The sequence below is a fragment of the Pinus tabuliformis genome, chromosome J, assembly GCF_031772625.1.
Source record: "Pinus tabuliformis cultivar Carrire ecotype Pingquan chromosome J, CPIR1, whole genome shotgun sequence".
NCBI classification, from domain to species: Eukaryota; Viridiplantae; Streptophyta; class Pinopsida; order Pinales; family Pinaceae; genus Pinus; species Pinus tabuliformis.
The window spans coordinates 96722223-96744407 of record NC_142295.1 but is presented as its reverse complement, the minus strand read 5'-3'; the positions used below and the strand labels follow the sequence as shown (position 1 = coordinate 96744407).

The 22185-nt window shown below is 34.6% G+C and overlaps 1 protein-coding gene across 1 annotated transcript; it reads right to left on the bottom strand.

The window, feature by feature from the left end:
• Positions 1–202: 202 nt before the first annotated feature.
• Positions 203–5923, bottom strand: LOC149225687 (1-deoxy-D-xylulose-5-phosphate synthase 2, chloroplastic-like). The gene is made up of 10 exons (XM_089377278.1): positions 5639–5923; positions 5174–5476; positions 4824–4997; positions 3502–3817; positions 2783–3054; positions 2400–2673; positions 1816–2123; positions 1166–1447; positions 628–912; positions 203–530 (listed from the first exon to the last, which is right to left on the bottom strand). The coding sequence occupies exons 2-10, from the start codon at positions 5330–5332 to the stop codon at positions 384–386; spliced, it is 2217 nt and encodes a 738-aa protein (XP_089233404.1). The 5' UTR covers positions 5333–5476; positions 5639–5923; the 3' UTR covers positions 203–383.
• Positions 5924–22185: the final 16262 nt, after the last annotated feature.

The following is a 22185-nucleotide window of genomic DNA, read 5'->3' as shown; positions in this document are numbered from 1 at the left end:
TTAAGTATTTTCTTTATTTTTTAATTGAAAATTCGATGATGACATTGCATTCCATTAAAATTTTCAGTGAACATTTAGCTTGCTTGACTTGAGTCAATTGATTTGAGTAACACATACTTAAGAGATGCAATCAAAGAGAGTAGACCAATGTTTTTCCATCGTGAACATTGAGAGTAATTATTCACTGCACAAAGCCATTGGATGAGAAAATGCAAAATAGTATTTGGAGAATAGAATAAGGCAAAGTATAAGAGTCCTAGAGACATTCTACCCTACCATTATAGGTCATAGCATTTTACAGGGAGGCCAAAACAAAGGTTTTGTTTCTATGCCTTTGTTTTTAATCCATGATTCCTTTTTGGATATCAAGAAAGAATATTCGATCAGTGGAGCTGCAGAGCACTCTGAGGCTTGCCTATTAGAGACATGATGGTGGCTGCTATATGCCTTGATGACAGACCCGCTTCTTCAATTTGGTCCTTGGGAGATCCATGATCGATATATCGATCCGGAAGTACCATTGGCCTCCACTGCAAAAGAAAAATGATGATACAATAATTAGCATGATGATTTGGCATTAAATTTCAAGTTTATTGAAGGAGACAGAAATTGATGCAAAGAGCCAACCTTTAGATTTCCATCTAAAAGCCCATGCAATGCAAGAAAGTGGGACACATGAGATCCAAATCCTCCAATGGAACCTTCTTCCACAGTAACAAGGATTTCATGTTCCTTCACCAATCTCCGTATCAGGTCCCCATCCAGAGGTTTACAGAAGCGAGCATCAGCAACAGTCACTGATATGCCCTGCTGAGCTAGCATCTCCCTAGCTGCAAGGCAATTTTGGACTATTGAACCATAGCCCAGAATGGCAACATGAGTACCCTCTGCAAGAATCCTGCCTTTGCCAATCTGCTTCACACAAACCAAAACATGTCAGCTGAATTCAGGAGGAGAGAGAGAGTATTAATGTGGAGCAAAATGACATAATATGGATAATGCCACTTAAAACTCACAAGCTGTCCTATATAAGCTCTAAATATTTTCTCACTTGACGAAATTTTTCATTATTTGAAAATTTTCTGGCATAAAAGGATATGCAGAGTGAGCCTGCTATCCTTGCCACCAACTAGAAATACAAAAGTGTGAGCTCTAGTAAAAAAACCTTCAGAGGGGTTCCTTTGTTGTTTGGAGGCAGTAACACACCAACTCCGTTGCCTCTGGGGAATCTAAAGCAGCTTGGACGATCATCAATTGCTGCAGAGGTTGCCACCATGTGCATGAGCTCTGCCTCATCGGAAGGAGCCATTACAACCATGTTGGGTAAACAAGCCATATAAGTGACATCAAAAGCACCACAGTGTGTTGGACCATCTGCCCCCACTAGCCCTGCTCTATCGAGGGCAAATCTCACAGGGAGTTTCTGCAAATCAACATCATGAACCACCTGCAAATGTCCCAGACAATCTAACAAGTCTTAGCAATTCCAGTTTTGTCAATTTCATTCTATAATTGCCTAATTAATCTTGTGCCTCTAGAGTAGTAGTGATTATCCAGGCTAAGCTACATTTGGATTGTCATGCCTGGGCATCTACTTTCAGCTATGTTCTTAACTTTGGATACTGCTGTAATCAAACCTAAATATGCCAACTACTAATAACTGTTGTAATTGCAACTAGTGGTACAAAGCCATGAATGAATATAAAATTCCAAAGAAGAATATAATCTGATGAATGTACAGTTCAAACATTTCCATTAAGGCTTTGTGCAGTTCAGTTTAATTTCATTTCCAGGGCAATGCAGTGAATCCATTACCTGATCATATCCTCTTTGTAAGAAGGACGAATAGATTGCACAGAAGGGTTTCAATCCTTCTGTGGCAAGCCCTGCTGCAAAGGTCACGGCATGCTGCTCTGCTATGCCCACATCGAAACAGCGTTCGGGGAACCTCTTCTGGAAGTAATTTAGCCCTGTTCCCCCACCCATAGCAGCATGGATGGCCACAATTTTCTCATCTCTCTCCGCTTCTGCGATCAAGCTCTCCGCAAAATATTGAGTGTGGCTGAGTGTAGAGCTTTTAGGCTTGAATTGCTTGCCAGTAGCTGGATCGAATTTCACCACACCTAGACCATAAATGGTTTCAATTTCAAACAGTCAGAGAGAGACAAGCAGAGTAATATTAATGAGAAAATTAGAGATAGATTGATGCCCAGTTCAGTGAATTTCATAAAATACCATAAAAATTGAAAGAACAATCGCAGATTTTTAGTCTACAGTCTGAAAATGTCATGAAGCAATAGATAGGTCAAGAAAAAAACAGGGAAATTGCAAAAGGTATATGCAATTTCAGATAGGAGAGATGTCATACGAGGGATCAAATTAGGTGCAGATAAACATACCATGTAGTTTATCAGCTGCTTTCTCTGCAGGTGGATAACCCTTCCCCTTCTCTGTGACTGCATGGATGAGGACAGGCCCTGGAGCAGGCATGCTTTTCACATTCTCAAGAATAGCTACCAAATCTTGAATGTTATGTCCATCAACAGGGCCAATGTAGTAGAGTCCGAGGTCTTCAAAGAGGGCAGAACCAGGTGCACTAAACATTCCTCTGGCATATTCATCCACTTTTGCAGCTATCTCGTGGGTTGCACCCCCAATTTGATGCGTAAGACCCTGAAAAAAAAAAGCCCAAGATTCAGACTTCTTTGTACACACATAAAGAAAGCAACCAAGAAATCCGCGAGTACAGAGCTATGAGATTAGGGGTGGACTGGGCGTCAACCTTGGCTGCTTCTCGCAATTTTCGGAATTTTTTGCTGCTTTGAAGCCTGCAAAGAGAACTGCTAAGAGCACCCACAGGGGGGGCCGGGCCATCTACAGTAGCAGTAGGCAAGGAAACCTGCTTATTGTCATTTAGAATAATAATCATGTTTGAATCAAGAAAGCCTGCATTGTTCATAGCTTCATAAGCTTGTCCAGCAGTCATTGCACCATCCCCAATGACACCTATAACATGGTTATGCTTGCCCAGAAGATCCCTACCCACTGCCATACCTGTAAATCCATTCAATCAACATATAAATGCATTAGAATTTACCAAAACAGAAAATGGAATATTTTCTTTAATAATTGTGAATGTCAAATGTGACGTCCTATTAATGTCGAAAACCCATCTCAATGAACTTAGAATTTCAACTGTAGTCCATTAGCATGAAATCCAAAATCTTGAAAAAGGTCCATTAAAGGATTCAACGGAATAAACCCATTGAAAGTCCCCAAACACAACCAGAATACATAGACAAGAAGTAGTTGTACTTGCAATTTCATCCATAATCAACAAAATTGATATAAAACAGCTTATAAGATATAAAACCCTGAAAAATATCTTGCAAGAAATGAACACCACTAATCTAGTAGAATTTAGGAACCACTTCTTCAAATTTTACTACGAAGGATAAAAGTTGGAAGTTCTTTCAGAGTGAACTAAAGGTGGTAACGTACCAACGGCAGCAGAAATGCTAGTAGAGCTATGTCCAGCACCAAATGCATCGTGTTCACTTTCGACGCGCCTAGGGAAGCCTGCTATACCAGAAGTTTGTCTCAAGGTGCTCATTTTTGACCTCCTTCCTGTCAATATTTTATGTGGATAAGACTGGTGGCCTACATCCCACACAATTTTATCATGTGGAGTGTTGAATACATAGTGGAGTGCAACTGTGAGGTCCACAACACCCAGGCTTGCACTCAGATGGCCTCCTGTCTCTGCAACACTAAATATGATCTCCTCTCTAAGCTCCTTCGCAAGCTGCCTCAACTCCTGCAATACAATTAAAATGACAATAAATCTGTATGATTAATTGTGCCTAGGGTCCCAATTCAAGCCTCATGGGTGTCTTAGAGTCCATCCAAATTCCTATCCAGCATTCAAGAATGGTCAGAAAGGACCCTTTTCTTTTCGCTTCAGAAAGCAAAAGAAATAAATATGTTCCAACACCTACATCCAAGTTTCTTTGAAGCTTGTCAAGAAGCACCATTAATAAAAGCTCTAAAGACGTATGAAAACTGCCCAATATAAATTCCTTTCTTAGTGTTCTTTGACAAAACTTTGAAGCTTGTCAAGAAGCACCATTAATAAAAGCTCTAAAGACATGTATGAAAACTGCCCAATATAAATTCCTTTCTTAGTGTTCTTTGACAAAACAACGACTGATTTCTAGATAGGTGTTCACAATTAATTGCAGAAATCGCAATCGATTTCCCCACAAATAAAAGAAAAATAAATAAAAACAAAAATCTAAGAGATCCCAAGTCAAATTTCTCATATGACTCAACAGTGAAGTAGAGAAGTATGAGTTTCTTTATGAGAAGTGATAGGTCCAAACTAGATGAATAGAGTATAATTAAATTGTTATCTCTAAACAAAAATTCCATATTTCACAGACCAGGTTTCATACACCAGATTTGATCATAACCTTAAAATTAAATTAATATAATCAACCTAAATTATTATTATTATTATAATAAAGTTATTATTATGATAATAACTATTACAGAATTCAGAATACAGTGACACTACAATCAGTAAATAAATGTTAACTTTGCAACGAATTTCCATGTGAACCAAGTCATACAAGTGGGTCAGTGATAAAAACCAAACTGTTTGTTCTAAAAAAACCTCTGTAAATGGACTTGACTGATCAGTCTTGAAGATCATCGGCAGACATCGAAATTAGATCATCCAATTCCTTGAAAATGTTTAATTTGAGGAAAACCATTCATGGTTCAAGAAAGAGCTTAAAGATCATGTAGGATGGCTGCTTTACCTTTATCTTGAGATTCTTCATATGGATTGGATAATTTATAGTGTCCAACAATGGCGTCGGAGGCTTCTCACCACTATACGTAATCTTTAGAGAGCCATTCTTTTTTGCATTGCAAATTCCTTTCATGTTTTCGTCTCCATCAGCATTGCCTGCTATTGCAGAGACTATCCCATGCTACAACAGCAAAAAAAAACCATTCGTTCAATTTACAGAATAAAACAGCCATGAATGCACCATGGCAGCTTGCTGGATTTACAAGAATACCTCAAGCAAAAAAGCTTTAAAAAAACGTTGGGGGTACTTTAACTGTACTCTGTTCTCAAGCTCAGATGCGAAATTCAGAAGGGTACCTTCGATTTTAATGGAGTCCTTTGAAGAGTTGAAATATTCTGCTTCGGCAAGATCTTGAATCGCCCGCTCCACAACGTAGTTCTTGGTTGAGATATATTGCTCCAATTTATGACCATGGATGGCGATGATCCCACGGAAACCACTCCCAGTGATGCCATGTTTCTCTTGAAGATTAGATTGAAATGATATCTATGACAATTGAGATGAAGGTGGGATCTGAAGAAGCTATGAAACTAAGCTTGTTTCAAACCAGTGGCCCTATAAATTGAACCATATATTGAGACGAATTCCAAGCTGCAAACCTACACAAGAATCTAAATTAAAAAATAAAAAATAAAAAAATGCCAGGTGGTCTTATATACAAGTAACAATTATACCCAACATTCAGGCAGAGATTAAAGTAGCACTATAGAGGAAACAAAGCCATAAATGAAGTTTAAAAATACTGCATTCAAATAACTTACTGACAATATTTCAGGTTTCTGGGTACTTTTATACTCAGACACAATTTCAAGGCCCAATGGACGTAGTTGATTTTTATTCACACAGACAGGAGGGAGGGACAAGGATGAAGCCTGGCAGAAGAGATATAAATAAGGCAGCTAAGGCCAATCTAGCAATCCAAACAGAGCAATACAATGGTTCCAGAAATCTGACATTCACTGGAACTTTGATAGTTGCTTAAATTGGTGAAGATGGAGGAGGATAGGAGACCTATTTATTAGTCCCAACTAGAGCAATGATTCGGTATAAAATGAAAGCAGGTGGCAAAAAGGAGTTCTTTGTATAATTTATGCAAAAGATTGCAATTTTCTTCTGTGTTCAACGTTTTCTTCATGGATGGGTGAGTGGCACGAACTCGTGCGTAAATGCCTTGAGATGCGTTTATTTGGCTTTTAGTGAACGAGACCTCAATTTTCAGTACAAGTTGCTCTCAAAATGGCTTTCATGGCCAACAAGGCAGCTTTTGATAATTACGACTGCCCGTAGATTGCTGGGGTATGTTACAAATAGTAAGTTTAATTTTTTTTGTGCTTGTAGCCACACACATCCATGAAGAAAATGTTAGCTAAGGAGTTGCCAATAGGATTTGAGGTTGTTTTGTTTTTATTATCATGAAGTGAATCATGTGAGTTCTAGTTGCATTGAACTTATGTTAATATAGATGTGTATGATTTTTTGAGATTTTTATTTTTAATGAATTTAGATTTTTGTGATCTATATCAAGTTAATTGAGAATAATTTATTTTTGTATATATAATTATTATTTATAAAAAATATTATTAAAGTGATTATTAAATGTTAATGTATTTTTTAATGATGTTAATTTTATTGGTTTTTAATTTTTAATTTATTATTTTTAGTTTTATTTTAAATATGTATAGATTTTTTATTTTCTGCCAACGTTTCAAATCCCAACCGAGATCCATCATCAGGACAACTTGAATGCTTCTTAAAGTTGACAGAAAATGGTTCTCACTGTGGATTCTCTAGTAACTAAGTCGAAAGTAATAAACCACAGAGGTCTTAAATCCAGAGATTTTTTTATTTTTTATTTTTATTATATTTCAATACAAGATATTATTCTAAATAATAGTTTATTTTTCCTTGGATGGAGTGCTACTTAGACAACCTCACACACTAGTATCATTGGAGTATCATCAACCCTTATCACACTTTCCAAAGCTTGGACAAAAGACTACATTTCATTTTGCATGCAACATGCTCTCGCTTTAATGGGAGTTCTATAGGGTTCATCGTCTTTGAAGTAGTTGTTTCCTTCTGAAATATTTCATGATAACCGATCATCCTCTCTGTCAAGTGCATCCATCATTGTAACATCCCTTAATCCCTTATAGATATTGTAGTTGTAATTATGTTAATGATGTATGTATTGGGAAGAAAATGTAATTAATTATGTTAATGATTTATGTATGGGCAAGCAAATGTAAATGAGTTAAAAGGCTCAGAAAAATTGTAATTATATTTTAATAACAATTGATGAAGAGGTGGAGTCTCCAAACTGACCATAAGAAGCCATGAGAGGGAGAGGGAAGTCAGCGAAAGGGATTTAGGGAATTAATCCTTGCCAATAAATTATTTGGCTAAGCCAAACATTCATAAGATCTAAGATTGACAACTTTTCCCAAAAAAATATCTAATGGGAAGGATGTGATCGTAACTTCGGTATGAATAAAAGTAGTTAAGTTGTATCCCAATTGTTTTATCCAAGGAATGAGTAGAGTACCACTCAAAGATTTGTAACCAAGATGGGAAGATTTGACATGAAACCCGTTAAGGAAGAAACTCGTGAAGGAAAGTAAGAATAAGTAGAAAAAAAGAGACAAGCATTGGTAGTAGAAAAAAGAAAAACCAACATTGGTAATGGAAGTGTCAAAAACAATAAGAAACTAAATATGTGATGAAAATGCACAATAATAAAAACTTATCTTAAAAATAAAATAAAAACATTAGACTTATATTTATATTAATTATCAACTTCAAATATATTAAGAAATATCACATTTTTAATAACATGCCAAACCACTATAAAATACACACATATAAATATATATCATAATTTTTAAAATAAAATAAACATTGCAATCATTTGTTTTTATATTACCCATTATATTCATTCATTTTATTAATAAACATTATATTTAAATTCTCTTAATTTTAAATGTATATTTTATAATATATCATATATATATATATATATATATATATTTCTATATATCTCTTATTACTATTATTATTATTATCTTCTAAATTATCTTCTAAATTATCTTTATTATATATTACTTTCAAAAAATTATTAAAATATTAATTTACAAAAAAATAATAATAGTAATTTTATTTATAATAATAATATTATATCTCACATATACATTAGACATTTTATGATTTTTTAAAGTCTCTTTATAACTAATTAAATTATTACATTAAAAAAAATATCTACCATCAAAGAATTCAAAATGGTATCTTATCTTTTATCATATTCTTTACATAGAATTTAGAATAGTATCTTATCTTTTATAATGTTTTTTCAATCATTGAAAATGTAACTAGTTTTGGTATTTATAATTGTTGTTATATTCATTTCAATAAGTATCATATGTAACAAAAAAGAGAAGAAAATAATAATAATTATTAAAGCATGGATTTCATGCTATTTGTTGATGGTTTTCTAGGTAAAACCATGTTTTTTATGCTTCTAGGGTTGGTTAGGCCTTAAGAATTATTGTCAAAGAAATCAACATCATGTTTACAAGACTCTTCCGAGAAAAATGTAATTGTAAAAAGAATTATTTTTTAGTCTAGGAAGTCTTAGAAGCTCCAAAAGTACAAGTCAGACTTGGCAGCGTCAAGTCAGCCTAAAGGAGGGAATTCGACCCCTTGGAAAGGCTATATAAAGGAATAGTTCAACCTCATTTGACACTCACTACTCCACAAGTTTGATCTATCAAGAAGGAAGTTCAATCTGCAACTGGGAGAAGCAAAAAAGGAGAGCAAAGGTCTAGGAGGCAAGAAGAATCCAAGAAATCTCTATTTTGGGCTCTATCTCTCTCACATGTGTGAAATTCTAGGGTTTTTGGTGCTACAATAGGAGGCCGAAGTTGCAGGTCGGAGGTGTAGTGGGACGAAGTGCAAAATCTTGTATCTGGAAAGCAAGGTAGGGTATTCTTCCTTCCATAAATCATAATATGCATATCATAAATTAAAATAAATCTAAATAAAATTGTTTCATATGAGTAATAAACATATAAAAACATAAAAAAATTAATTGATGATGATGATGATTAACCTCCACTAAGACCAATATGGTATATTAGGTCTTGAGAAGGTAAGAAATTAATTGAAATTATTTAACTAAAACCAATATGGTCTATTTGACCTTAAGAAGGTAAGAAATTAACTAAAATTCTTTAACATATTATTTCTATGCTTGAAGAGAAGTGAGAGAAATATTCTCATGTCACCATAGTTTTGTTGGCTTAATAGGTCAAGAAGGTTGGTTGTGTGACATATGAAAATTAGAATGGATTTTGACTACAAATTCGGAAATATAAGAAAAAGTGGTTTTTGATCTTCAACCCTCTTAGTATCTCACAAGTGACACACTCTTTCTTCCCATGGCATTTTGGGAGTAGACCAACCCCCACTTTCCCTATGAAACTTGTGAGAATTTGTTCTTAGTAAAGACACATAAATATTTATAGTTTTCAAGTTTGGGGTTGATCACCTCCTTATGTTTCTTTTTTCTCTCTAACTCTTTATCGCTCCATAACTTCTACTTAAATTTGGAAGTAATAATATTTTTAATATTGTTTGTATTCTGCGAGATGATCTCTTCCTTTATCCCCCCAATGGTCTAGCCAAGACTGGGCATCCTTATGTCATCCTTGCTTGAGCTAAAAGTGGGGGTTTTGGCTAGATTTAGAAACAATTTTAGGAAACCCCTTGGCTTCCATGTTGTATAACTTCGTCTTATACACGATATACTTGGTCATTACCATGCTTTGCTTTCAGTAAGGGAAAGGCTAGCTTCAATCAGGAGGATAAGGTAGTCAGTACATCCTTTAATCTTAAGGTTGTAGGTTATAAAATCCTTTTGAATCTGTTCAATCTTCCTTCATGATTATTCAGATATATATCAACTCCAAACCTCACATCCATATAAAATAACATATAATTAAAAGTAAAAATATTTATGTATAAAAATGTGAAATATATATAGAATATAAATAGTATTTATGAATTAAGATCCATTTAACCATATAATTAAAATAATGTTTTATATTTGTAATCATTATATGTTAGAAATTCATATTTAAACTTAATTAATAAGTATATAAAAAATCAATATTTAAAATAAACCATATATACGTGGACCATATATATATATGTGTGTGTGTGTGTGTGTCTATTTTGGAATAGGGTTTCAAAATTTTAATTTAATTATCAAATAAGTGTTAGGTGGATGACAGAGATTTAACCTCCATGGAATATTTTAAAATATTCTAAAAATCAATATTTAAAATAAACAATATATATGTGGACCTTATGTAAATATGTATAGTTATGTTGATATGTGTGTCTATTGTGGAGTAAGGCTTTCAGAATTTTAATTTAATTATCAATAAGTGTTAGGTGGATGGTAGACATTTAACCTCCATGGAATACTTTGAGATATTCTTAGTAGTATTTATAAATCAAATGTGGAGATTTATTTCAAAAATAGTTATGTGTTTTCTATCTATTTAATTAAATTAATTAATTAAAAAAATTGGCATATGAACAATTGGCATATGAAATGAATTATAGTTTTTGGAGCATATGGTATTGATGAACCATGGTACTACTCTGTGGTAAAGTGGAGGATGTATATATGTTTAACTTATATATTGATTTTTTTATAATTAATAATAATAATAATAATTTTAATAATTTTAATTAAGGTTATAATTTAGTTAGCTTTTATGATTTTTTAATCTTAGAAATGTGAGATGTATCATTAAGTAAATGTTTTGATGTTTACCATGGATTGATGTCTATTGCATTTATTAGCCATTTAATTTATATGGTTGTGATAGTATTATTAAGAACCACTGTAAATCAATCTAAACTCCAGATCTACCAAGCGATCAAAGGAATCAAATCTCCCAAGGTGCAAACATTTTCTCAAATTTTGTAATCAAAAAGATGTTTGCATCTTGAGAGATTTTTCAATACAACTAAGTCATTTTAACAATTAAATTTTACATATACATGTATTTGGTGCGAGTACCAATTTTTCATATTATTTTAAAAAAATTACATCCAACTCTTTTATTCATTAACTATATATTTACATTCATTAACTCTATACTTATATTAGATGATAATTTTTAAATAACATATTTAAGATTATTTTTTTAAAATTATTTTATATTAAAAAATACATGGACACAATGTTGTATATTCCATATGAGAAATATAAGCATATGATAGTCTACATAGGCAATATTTTCGTCTAGAAAACAATGGAAATTTTAGCATGAACTTGACAAAATCCAGTGGAATTTTTTGGAAATCTGGGTTACAGTGGCCGAGCTCCAATATTTTGTGTGTCACAGAGGTGATAGTGTTGAATCTATTTCCACCATAAAAAAATGAATCAAACACTCCACATAGTCAGACATTTTGAAAATAAAATGGCCAAATTCCAGCGAAAAATGATTTTTCAATCAAAATTGTCACCTCGGTAAACAATGCCTAAGTATATTATCGATATCCATTATGTCACACGCAAAAATTGACAACTTAAATGAGGAAAATTCAATTCCATCTTTTTAATTATCCAAGATAACTCCAATTGACACGACACATACTCAAAATTATTTACTTCAAAAAACTACTTTTCATTTACTTTTCAAAATTATTTATTAAAAAAAACCTAAATTATTAATTAAAAAAAGGTAAATTTTTATATCAAATAATAGAGACGTACAACGCGTGGACTTTTTACTCCAACATAAACCCACAAGTTCACATGATGGAGATGTACAAGAAAGTCCCCACATCATAGGACTATGATATCTCCTTCCTTTTATTTTTAATTCCCTTCTCATACGACAATATAAAGCATCTTCCAAGACGTGGAGAATATATTTATATATGCATTTTTTTTTTTTATCAATGTTGTTCTTCACGATAGAATAATTAAATGTGTCAAAATCAACAAGTTTGAACTATACACAAATTATAATTATGCCATCCAATTTGAAGATTGTTATCTCTAATGATAGGATAATTGAAAATTGACGGCGTCACTCCAAGAATGTCACGTAGTCTAATCAATGTTGTCACTAATAATACAGCGATAATTAAAGAGTTGGGGTGTTATTTATCATTAAATTAATATGTTTATATATATATATATATAATAGTTATAGTGTATTACAAAGTTTGTTAAGTTGTAATGTTTTTTAATAAATTAAAAAAATTATATTAATGTTATATGGTTTTTCACTCACCAATTTTTTAGCGATTTGAGATTATTCCAATTCTAATAAGTTCCTCCATATTGAGATTATTTCAATTTTAATAAGTTCCTCATTTAATTTATAACATTCATTTATATATAAGCAAATTTTACTTAGCAAAATGGTTAAACACTTTTAATAAATTTTGGCTCCTCACACACCAATTTCGTAGGGATTTAAGATTTTTCCAATTCTAATAAGTTTTCCACGTTGAGATTATTCCAATTCTAATAAGTTCATCAATATTATTTATAACATTCATTTATATATAAGCAAATTTTATTTAGCAAAATGGTCCATTACTTTTAATAAATTTAATAAATTAGATTTTCCTAGGGATTTGAGATTATTCCAATTCCAATAAGTTTCTCCATGTTGAGATTATTCCAATTCTAATAAGTTCATCATTATTATTTATTTTCTGTGCTAATCAACGATATACCCTCGCCCACCTTTCGTCCCTCTAGGGGAATTAGGCAGGGAGATCCCCTTTCTCCCTTCCTCTTCGTTATCATGGCAGAGGGATTGGGTCGCAGCATCAAAACAACCCTGCAATCTCAGCTCCTCAAAGGCCTATCCTTTCAAAACTCCCCTACTTTTTCTCACCAATAGTTTGTTGATGACAACATGATTTTCAGCCATCCATCTATTCAGGAATCCTGTCAACTCAAATCTCTTCTGTTGATTTCTCAGAAGCCTCTAGAGCTAATGTCAATAAAGTCAAGTTTGAAATCTTCTTTTTTAACACTCCTGTTATTACCCAAACAACCATAGTGTGTATCCTTAGTTTCACCATTGTCGTTCTCCCCTCCAAATATTTAGGGGCGCCTCTAACAGCCTCGGCACTCAAGCACTCCTCCTGGAAAATCCTCTTAGAAAAGCTAGAGGCTCGACTCTTCCTTTGGACTCACAGGACTCTTAACTTGGCCAGTAGATTAGTCCTCATAAAAGTTGTTCTTCACTCCATGTCGCTCTACCTCTTTTCTATCTTGGCCGCCCCCAAGTGGGTTCTCAAGGAAATCAAGAAACTCCAACATTCTTATGGGGAAGTTCTGGACCCACCCGTAAATGGGCTCTTGTCAAATGGGATAAAGTTTGCCTTCCGAAATGCGCTGGTGGCATTGGTTTGAGGGATCCGTCTCACAGTAACGAAGTCATGGGAGCCAAAATTTGGTGGAGATGGCTCTCTGCGCCCTTCACTCCCTGGGCTTCTTTATGGACCGCCAAATATGAAAGCAACTGCCCAATTGAAGAACGAATACGAATGTCAGAAGTTAGCATGGGATCATTGATATGGAATTCGGCCAAACAGCATAGGAACTTAATTCAACAACACAGTTTTTGGGAAGTCAAGAATGGAAACACAGCTAGGTTCTCGGAGGACTCCTGGCAGCACATGCCAAAGCTCCAAGACCTTCTTTCTCACCTGCAGCTAACGGAGCAGGATTTTCATGAGGTAGACAAGGTCAGAAACTTTTGGAATCCCTCCTCCATACAAGATTACAGACGATGAATTGAAGCAGATCAGATCCTAAGGCATGGCACAGAAAAGGCTCAGCAATCTCTTACATCAGAATTACTGAAAAGAAAAATACTTTTTCGGAGGAAATGGATATCCTTAGGTGGGGATATGAAGAAAAAGGCACTTTCACCACAAAGGAAGCTTACAATATAATCATCAAGGAGCATATGGTCAAAGATGTACTATGGAGCAAAGTCTGGGACCCCTCCAACTGGCCGAAAGTTTCTACCTTTCTCTGGCTCCTATGTCAAAATAAGATCCTCACATGGGATAATCTCAGAAAAAGGAATTATCATGGACCTTCCAGATGCCCCAACTGCAAGCAAGAAGAGGAATCCATTAAACATCTTATGCAATCCTGTCATACTACGCGCAAGCTATGGGAAAAAGTTAGCTTTCGCTGCCAAAAAGAGGGCAGAGTGCATGGGGATATCATAGCTATAGTTCGCAACTGGAACCAAACACCTTATCAAAGCAAACTTCTAAACACCCTGTGGAAGCTTATTCCTGGATTCCTGATGTGGAACATTTGGAAGGAAAGGAATCGCCGGATATTCAAGGATCAATCCATGCCTATGGAAAATCTCTGGACCATCATCTGCCAAAATATCAAAGAATCCCTCTCCATCCTTTCTTGGTCCCAGGAAGATCTTCCTTCTCTGCCGCAAGAACAATCCATCTGGGCAAATTGGAATATTCAATTGAATCAAGAGCTTATCTCCAAAGGAAATCTACCTTCGCTAGGCCGTCTGCCCACAAAGTGGATCCCTCCTCCCAATAATATGATAAAGCTAAACTTCGATGGAGCCTCAAAAGGAAATCCAGGTAATTCAGGCTTTGGAGGGATCTTCAGAGACCATCAGGGAACTCCTCTTTTGCCTTTTTTTGGTTCAAAAGGGTGGGATACCAACAACTCAGCGGAATTGGAAGGCTTATGGCAGGGTCTTATCTTAGCTCAAGACAAAGGATTCTTTCCGCTTATCATAGAAGGGGATTCTCAGATCATTATAAATATGGTTTCCAAAATCATGCAAGGCACTCCCTCGCACAAGGTAAGTAACAGCTGGAGAATGGCAAAAAGGATTGAGCTCATTGATATTTGGCTTTCTCGACACAGGGCCATTTCTATTAAGCATACCCGTCGAGAAGGAAATAAAGTGGCAGACTTTCTTGCAAATCTTGGAGTGGAATGTAGGCTGGAACTTCATATAGGATCATTCTCCAGCATCGCCTCGGCCTCCCAACTAATGAATTACCACAATATTGTGAAGAATGATAGGCACCAGGTAGAAGAAACACACCCGGATGCGGGTGCATTAACGCTACATTAATGGAGGGATTATTCTGCGCTGGCATCTGGTCCTGCAGGTGGTAGGATCGCACATTCTCCCAAGCTCTCCTGCGGATGGAACAGGATCATAATGGGTACCTGTAGATCAATTGGCATTCGGAATTGAATGCGCCATTTGTTCGAGACACTTCGCCTGAAGTTTTATTTATGGCTGCCTCGGCTCGCTCCGCTATTATTTACCTCTGGCCTCCCTACATTAGCCTGCCTCAGACCCTGCATCCTTTCAATGCTTCAAAGACTGCGTTGAATATCTGGTTCATGACTCTTAATCGGCTCCCTTACATCGACACCTGCTTTGTTTCGCCCTGCTCTTCATCTCCTTCAAGCTGCCTTGCTACCTTGACAATGGTGCATCGCTGCGGTAGTTGTCGCCGAGGTTGTAGTCGTGGAGGCCGTGGGCATTCTCAGCCTGCTCCCCCGCCTGTTATTCCTCTGGCTTCGGCTTCCCCTCCCTCAGACATTGGTAAGCCTTGCCCGCACAACTCTTTCCAAACCACCCATTTCAAGTTTCAAAGTCGCCTCAATAAACCTGTTCTCTCGGCCAGCATCACTATAATTTTTGTGGAGGAAGAAGCTCGGCCTAGTGTTTCTGTGCACACCTCGGCAACGCAGTCTCAGGATGAAAGCGAGCATCAGGGGGAAGACGTTGGCATTGTGTTCAATTGTGGTGATTTGCAAGCTGAGGGAAGTGTCCCTGATGCCTTCAAGCCACTAGACGACAACCTACAGGAAGTCTCGGCCTCTGTTCACCCGGCGAGTGGTTCTGGTGACATTCGGCATTTGGCAGCTCTTCCAGGTGGCAACGGTATAGATGCTGAGGATATTGTTGATGACTCGTGGATGGGCAATCCATGCCCGGTGGAGGAGGAAGCTCAGGACCATGAAACAGTTGCTTGAAGTCTCCCGGGACATGTCTGATTCCCCTGTTCCTCTCTTTGCTCTTCAGTTCAATGTGCTATGCCTATATGGCTTTTGTTTATGTCTTTTTGTATCAGGTATCTAGTTCTGCAGTTGTATCAGGTCTTTGGTTCTGCAATTTTGCTTATGGTTATCTGGGCAGTATAGATAGTATGGTTACAACTTTTCTTCTGTCCTTTTCTGTGGTTTACCAACATGGCCAGTTCTCTCTGTATGGCTTTGGGCTTTTGTATCTGGTTTTCCCAACCCTGGGACAATTTGTATGTACTGATGGACAGTCTCGGCTCTCCTCTGAGGTCTCGACCGCCTTGTAACTGTATTTTTACCTTTTATTAATAGAATTAGCCTTTACTTAGAATTTTTTTTTTTTATCTTCTAAATTATCTTTATTATATATTACTTTCAAAAAATTATTAAAATATTAATTAAAAAAATAATAGTAGTAATTTTATTTATAATAATAATATTATATCTCACATATAAATTAAACATTTTATGATTTTTTAAAGTCTCTTTATAACTAACTAAATTATTACATTAAAAAAATATCTACCATCAAAGAATTCAAAATGGTATCTTATCTTTTATCATATTCTTCACATAGAATTTAAAATAGTATCTTATCCTTTATTATGTTTTTTCAATCGTTGATAATGTAACTAGTTTCGATATTCATAATTGTTGTTTTATTCATTTCAATAAGTATCATATGTAACAAAAAAGGGAAGAAAATAATAATAATTATTAAAGCATGGATTTCATGCTAGTTATTGATGGTTTTCTAGGTAAAACCATGTTTTTTATGCTTCTAGGGTTGGTTAGGTTTTAAGATTTATTGTCAAAGAAATCAACATCATGTTTACAAGACTATTCCGAGAAAAACATAATTGTAAAAAGAATTATTTTTTAGTCTAGGAAGTCCTAGAAGCTCCAAAAGTAAAAGTCGGACTTGGCAGCGCCAACTCAGCCTAAAGGAGGGAATTCGACCCCTTGGAAAGGCTATATAAAGGAATAGTTCAACCTCATTTGACACTCACTACTCCACAAGTTCGATCTATCAAGAAGGAAGTTCAATCTACAACTAGGAGAAGCAAAAAAGGAGAGCAAAGGTCTAGGAGGCAAGAAGAATCCAAGAAATCTCTATTTTGGGCTCTATCTCTCTCACACGTGTGAAATTCTATGGTTTTTGGTGCTGCAATAGGAGGCCGAAGTTGCAGGTCCGAGGTGTAGTAGTACGAAGTGCAAAATCTTGTATCTGGAAATCAAGATAGGGTATTCTTCCTTCCATAAATCATAATATGCATATCATAAATTAAAATAAATCTAAATAATATTGTTTCATATGAGTAATAAACATATAAAAAAATAATAAATTTAATTGATGATGATGATGATTAACCTCCACTAAGACCAATATGGTCTATTAGGTCTTACGAAGGTAAGAAATTAATTGAAATTCTTTAACTAAAACCAATATGGTCTATTTGACCTTAAGAAGGTAAGAAATTAACTGAAATTCTTTAACATATTATTTCTATGCTTGAAGAGAAGTGAGAGAAATGTTCTCATGTCACCATAGTTTTGTTGGCTTAATAGGTCAAGAAGGTTGGTTGTGTGACATATGAAAATTAGAATGGATTTTGACTACAAATTTGGAAATATAAGAAAAAGTGGTTTTTGATCTTCAACCCTCTTAGTATCTCACAAGTGGCACACTCTTTCTTCCCATGGCATTTTGGGAGTAGACCAGCCCCCACTTTCCCTATGAAACCTATGAGAATTTGTTCTTAGTAAAGACACATAAATAATTATAGTTTTCAAGTTTGGGGTTGATCAACTCCTTATAATATCTTTGTTTCTTTTTTCTCTCTAACTCTTTATCGCTCCATAACTTCTACTTAAATTTGGAAGCAACAATATTTTTAATATTGTTTGTATTCTGCCAGATGATCTCTTCCTTTATCCCCCAATGGTCTAGCCAAGACTGGGCATCCTTATGTCATCCTTGCTTGAGCTAAAAGTGGGGGTTTTGGCTAGATTTAGAAACAATTTTAGGAAACCTCTCGGCTTCCATGTTGAATAACTTTGTCTTATACACGATATACTTGGTCATTACCATGCTTTTCTTTCAGTAGGGGAAAGGCTAGCTTCAATAAGGAGGATAAGGTAGTCAGTACATCCTTTAATCTTAAGGTTGTAGGTTATAAAATATTTTTGAATCTGTTCAATCTTCCTTCATGATTATTCAGATATATATCAACTGCAAACCTCACATCCATATAAAATAACATATAATTAAAAGTAAAAATATTTATGTATAAGAATGTGAAATATATATAGAATATAAATAGTAGTTATAAATTAAGATCCATTTAACCATATAATTAAAATAACGTTTTATATTTGTAATCATTATATGTTAGAAATTCATATCTAAACTTAATTAATAAGTATATAAAAAATCAATATTTAAAATAAACCATATATACGTGGACCTTATTTAAATATATATATTTATGTCCATATGTGTGTCTATTTTGGAATAGGGTTTCAAAATTTTAATTTAATTATCAAATAAGTGTTAGGTGGATGGTAGAGATTTAACCTCCATGGAATATTTTAAAATATTCTAAAAATCAATATTTAAAATAAACAATATATATGTGGACCTTATGTAAATATCTATAGTTATGTCGATGTGTGTGTCTATTGTGGAGTAAGGCTTTCAGAATTTTAATTTAATTATCAATAAGTGTTAGGTGGATGGTAGACATTTAACCTCCATGGAATATTTTGAAATATTCTTAATAGTATTTGTAAATCAAATGTTGAGATTTATTTCAAAAATAGTTATGTGTTTTCTATCTATTTAATTAAATTAATTAATTAAAAAAATTGGCATATGAACAATTGGCATATGAAATGAATTATATTTTTTGGAGCATATGGTATTGATGAACCATGGTACTACTCTATGGTAAAGTGGAGAATGTATATATGTTTAACTCATATATTGATTTTTTTATAATTAATAATAATAATAATAATAATAATAATAATAATAATAATAATATGGTTATAATTTAGTTAGCTTTTATGATTTTTTAATCTTAGAAATGTGAGATGTATCATTAAGTAAATGTTTTGATGTTTACCATGGATTGATGTCTATTGCATTTATTAGCCATTTAATTTACATGGTTGTGATAGTATTATTAAGAACCACTATAAATCAATCTTAAATCCAAATCTACCAAGCGATCAAAGGAATCAAATCTCCCAAAGTGCAAACATTTTCTCAAATTTTATAACCGAAAAGGTGTTTGCATCTTGAGAGATTTTTCAATACAACTAAGTCATTTTAACAATTAAATTTTACATATACATGTATTTGGTGCGAGTACCAATTTTTCATATTATTTTAAAAAAATTACATCCAACTCTTTTATTCATTAACTATATATTTACATTCATTAACTATATACTTATATTAGATGATAATTTTTAAATAACATATTTAAGATTATTTTTTTAAAATTATTTTATATTAAAAAATACATGGATACAATGTTGTATATTCCATATGAGAAATATAAGCATATGACAGTCTATGGAGGCAATATTTTCGTCTAGAAAACAATGGAAATTTTAGCCCGAACTTGACAAAATCTGGTGGAATTTTTGGAAATCTGGGTTACAGTGGCCACGCTCCAATATTTTGTGTGCCACAGAGGTGATAGTGTTGAATCTATTTCCACCATAAAAAATGAATCAAACACTCCACATAGTGAGAGATTTTGAAAACAAAATGGCTAAATTCCACTGAAAAATGATTTTTCAATCAAAATTGTCACTTCGGTAGACAATGCCTAAGTATATTGTCGACATCCATTATGTCACACGCAAAAATTGACAACTTAAATGAGGAAAATTCAATTCCATCTCTTTAATTATCCAAGATAACCCCAATTAACACGACACATACTCAAAACTATTTACTTCAAAAAAAACTACTTTCCATTTACTTTTCAAAATTATTTATTAAAAAATACCTAAATTATTTATTAAAAAAGGGTAAATTTTTATATCAAATAATAGAGACTTACAACGCGTGGACTTTTTACTCCAACATAAACCCACAAGTTCACATGATGAAGATGTACAAGAAAGTCCCCACATCATAGGACTATGATATCTCCTTCCTTTTATTTTTAATTCCCTTCTCATACGACAATCTAAAGCATCTTCCAAGACGTGGAGAATATAATATATATGCATTTTCTTTTTTTATCAATGTTGTTCTTCACGATAGAATAATTAAATGTGTCAAAATCAACAAGTTTGAACTATACACAAATTATAATTATGCCATCCAATTTGAAGATTGTTATCTCTAATGATAGGATAATTAAATATTGACGGCGTCAATCAAGTATGTCACGTAGTCTAATCAATGTTGTCACTAATAATACAACGATAATTAAAGAGTTTGGGGTGTTATTCATTGGTCTCTTGAATCCTTAATATATTAAGTGTATAAATATCAATGTTTCAGTGATACAAATTAATTATTTTATTTTATTTTATTTATTTTTATTATTTTTTTTTCTCTGTAAAAGACTAAATCTATTAAGTAAAATATAGTACAGACAGGAAAAGCAAAAGACCGTTAGACCGGAAATGATGGATTCATCAACCTCGGTCCCGGAGGAAAGATACAGTCACAGAGCTACAGGAAAAGCAAAAGACCGACAGACCGGAAATGATGGACTCATCAACCTCGGTCTCGGAGGGAAGATACAATCTCAGCTACATCAGAAGATTCGAGAGCAAAAACTAGCTATCAGGCTATTACCCCAGTGGGACAGTAACTACACCACAATGTTTTTTCCCTTTCTTTTTGTTAACTCTTGTCCAGCCATCATGGGGAGGATGGGCTAGAACAACTTGAAGACTGGAGTTCTCTATATTCGGGGACTCCTTCTCTGATTCAGAGGATGAAGTCTCATGGGGACGTTTCTGGGAGCTTGCTGAGACATGGGTGTGCCCCATACTGTCCGTGGGCGGTTCCATCGGTTGAGGCGTCTGATCTGGTTCTGACTCTCTTTCCTCCTTTTCCATACTTGGGGGGCTGGAGCTTCTAGCTGGCGGCGGTGGACAGGGAGCCCAACGCTTGGGCTTAGAATGTGCAAAGAGGCCCTTTTTCGTTCTTGCTATCAGCGATGGGCAGGAGTTATGCAGGTGCCCTGTTAGGTGACAGTGGCGGCATCTGAAGGCAGTGTTTTCGTACTCTAGAAACTGGGTCCAGACAAAGTCCTTGATCTTGAGATTGATGTACTCTGGCAATCCCTTGCTTAAATCAAGCTCCACACAAACTCTAGCGTATGTATAGAGACCTTGCCGCTCTCTCTTGTAATCTCCCGTTAGAAAGCTACCCAAGGCATTGCCTATTTTCCTGTATACTTCTGTACGCCACAGGTGAACTGGGAGATTTGGAAGTCTGATCCATACCGGGGCTTTGGTGATGACTGCTGAAGCTGGGTCAAAGTCTGGAAACCATGGAGTTAGGAAAAGGCCAGCTGAACCCATGAACCAAGGGCCTTCGTCTAGGGCGTTGTAGCAGTGCTCGAGGTCATCGAACAACACTATAAAATATCCCTTTGCACAGAAATAAACCTTGCAACGGTCAGTCCAGTTGTCCTTGATCCAATCATAAAGATCCTGTGAGCGCGGCCAGAGCCCATTGAATCTGCAGATGATGGCCCTTTCAGCAAATTTCTGGGTGTCGTCTTCAAGATCAGGGTAGGAGATCTCAACTGAGGGAACCTCCTCCACTTTGTCAACTAAAAAAGGCTTGGGTGAAGTCTGCACTGGTGGATCTGTCTTTTCAGTCTGCTTGGCATGGACTGCATCTTTATACATTTATTTTTATTATTAAATTAATTCATTTATATATATATAATATAGTTATAGTGTATTACAAAGTTTGTTAAGTTGCAATGATTTTTAATAAATTTAAAAAATTATATTCATGTCATATAGTTTTTCACTCACCAATTTTTTAGCGATTTGAGATTATTCCAATTCTAATAAGTTCCTCCATATTGAGATTATTTCAATTTTAATAAGTTCCTCATTATAATTTATAACATTCATTTATATATAAGCAAATTTTATTTAGCAAAATGGTCC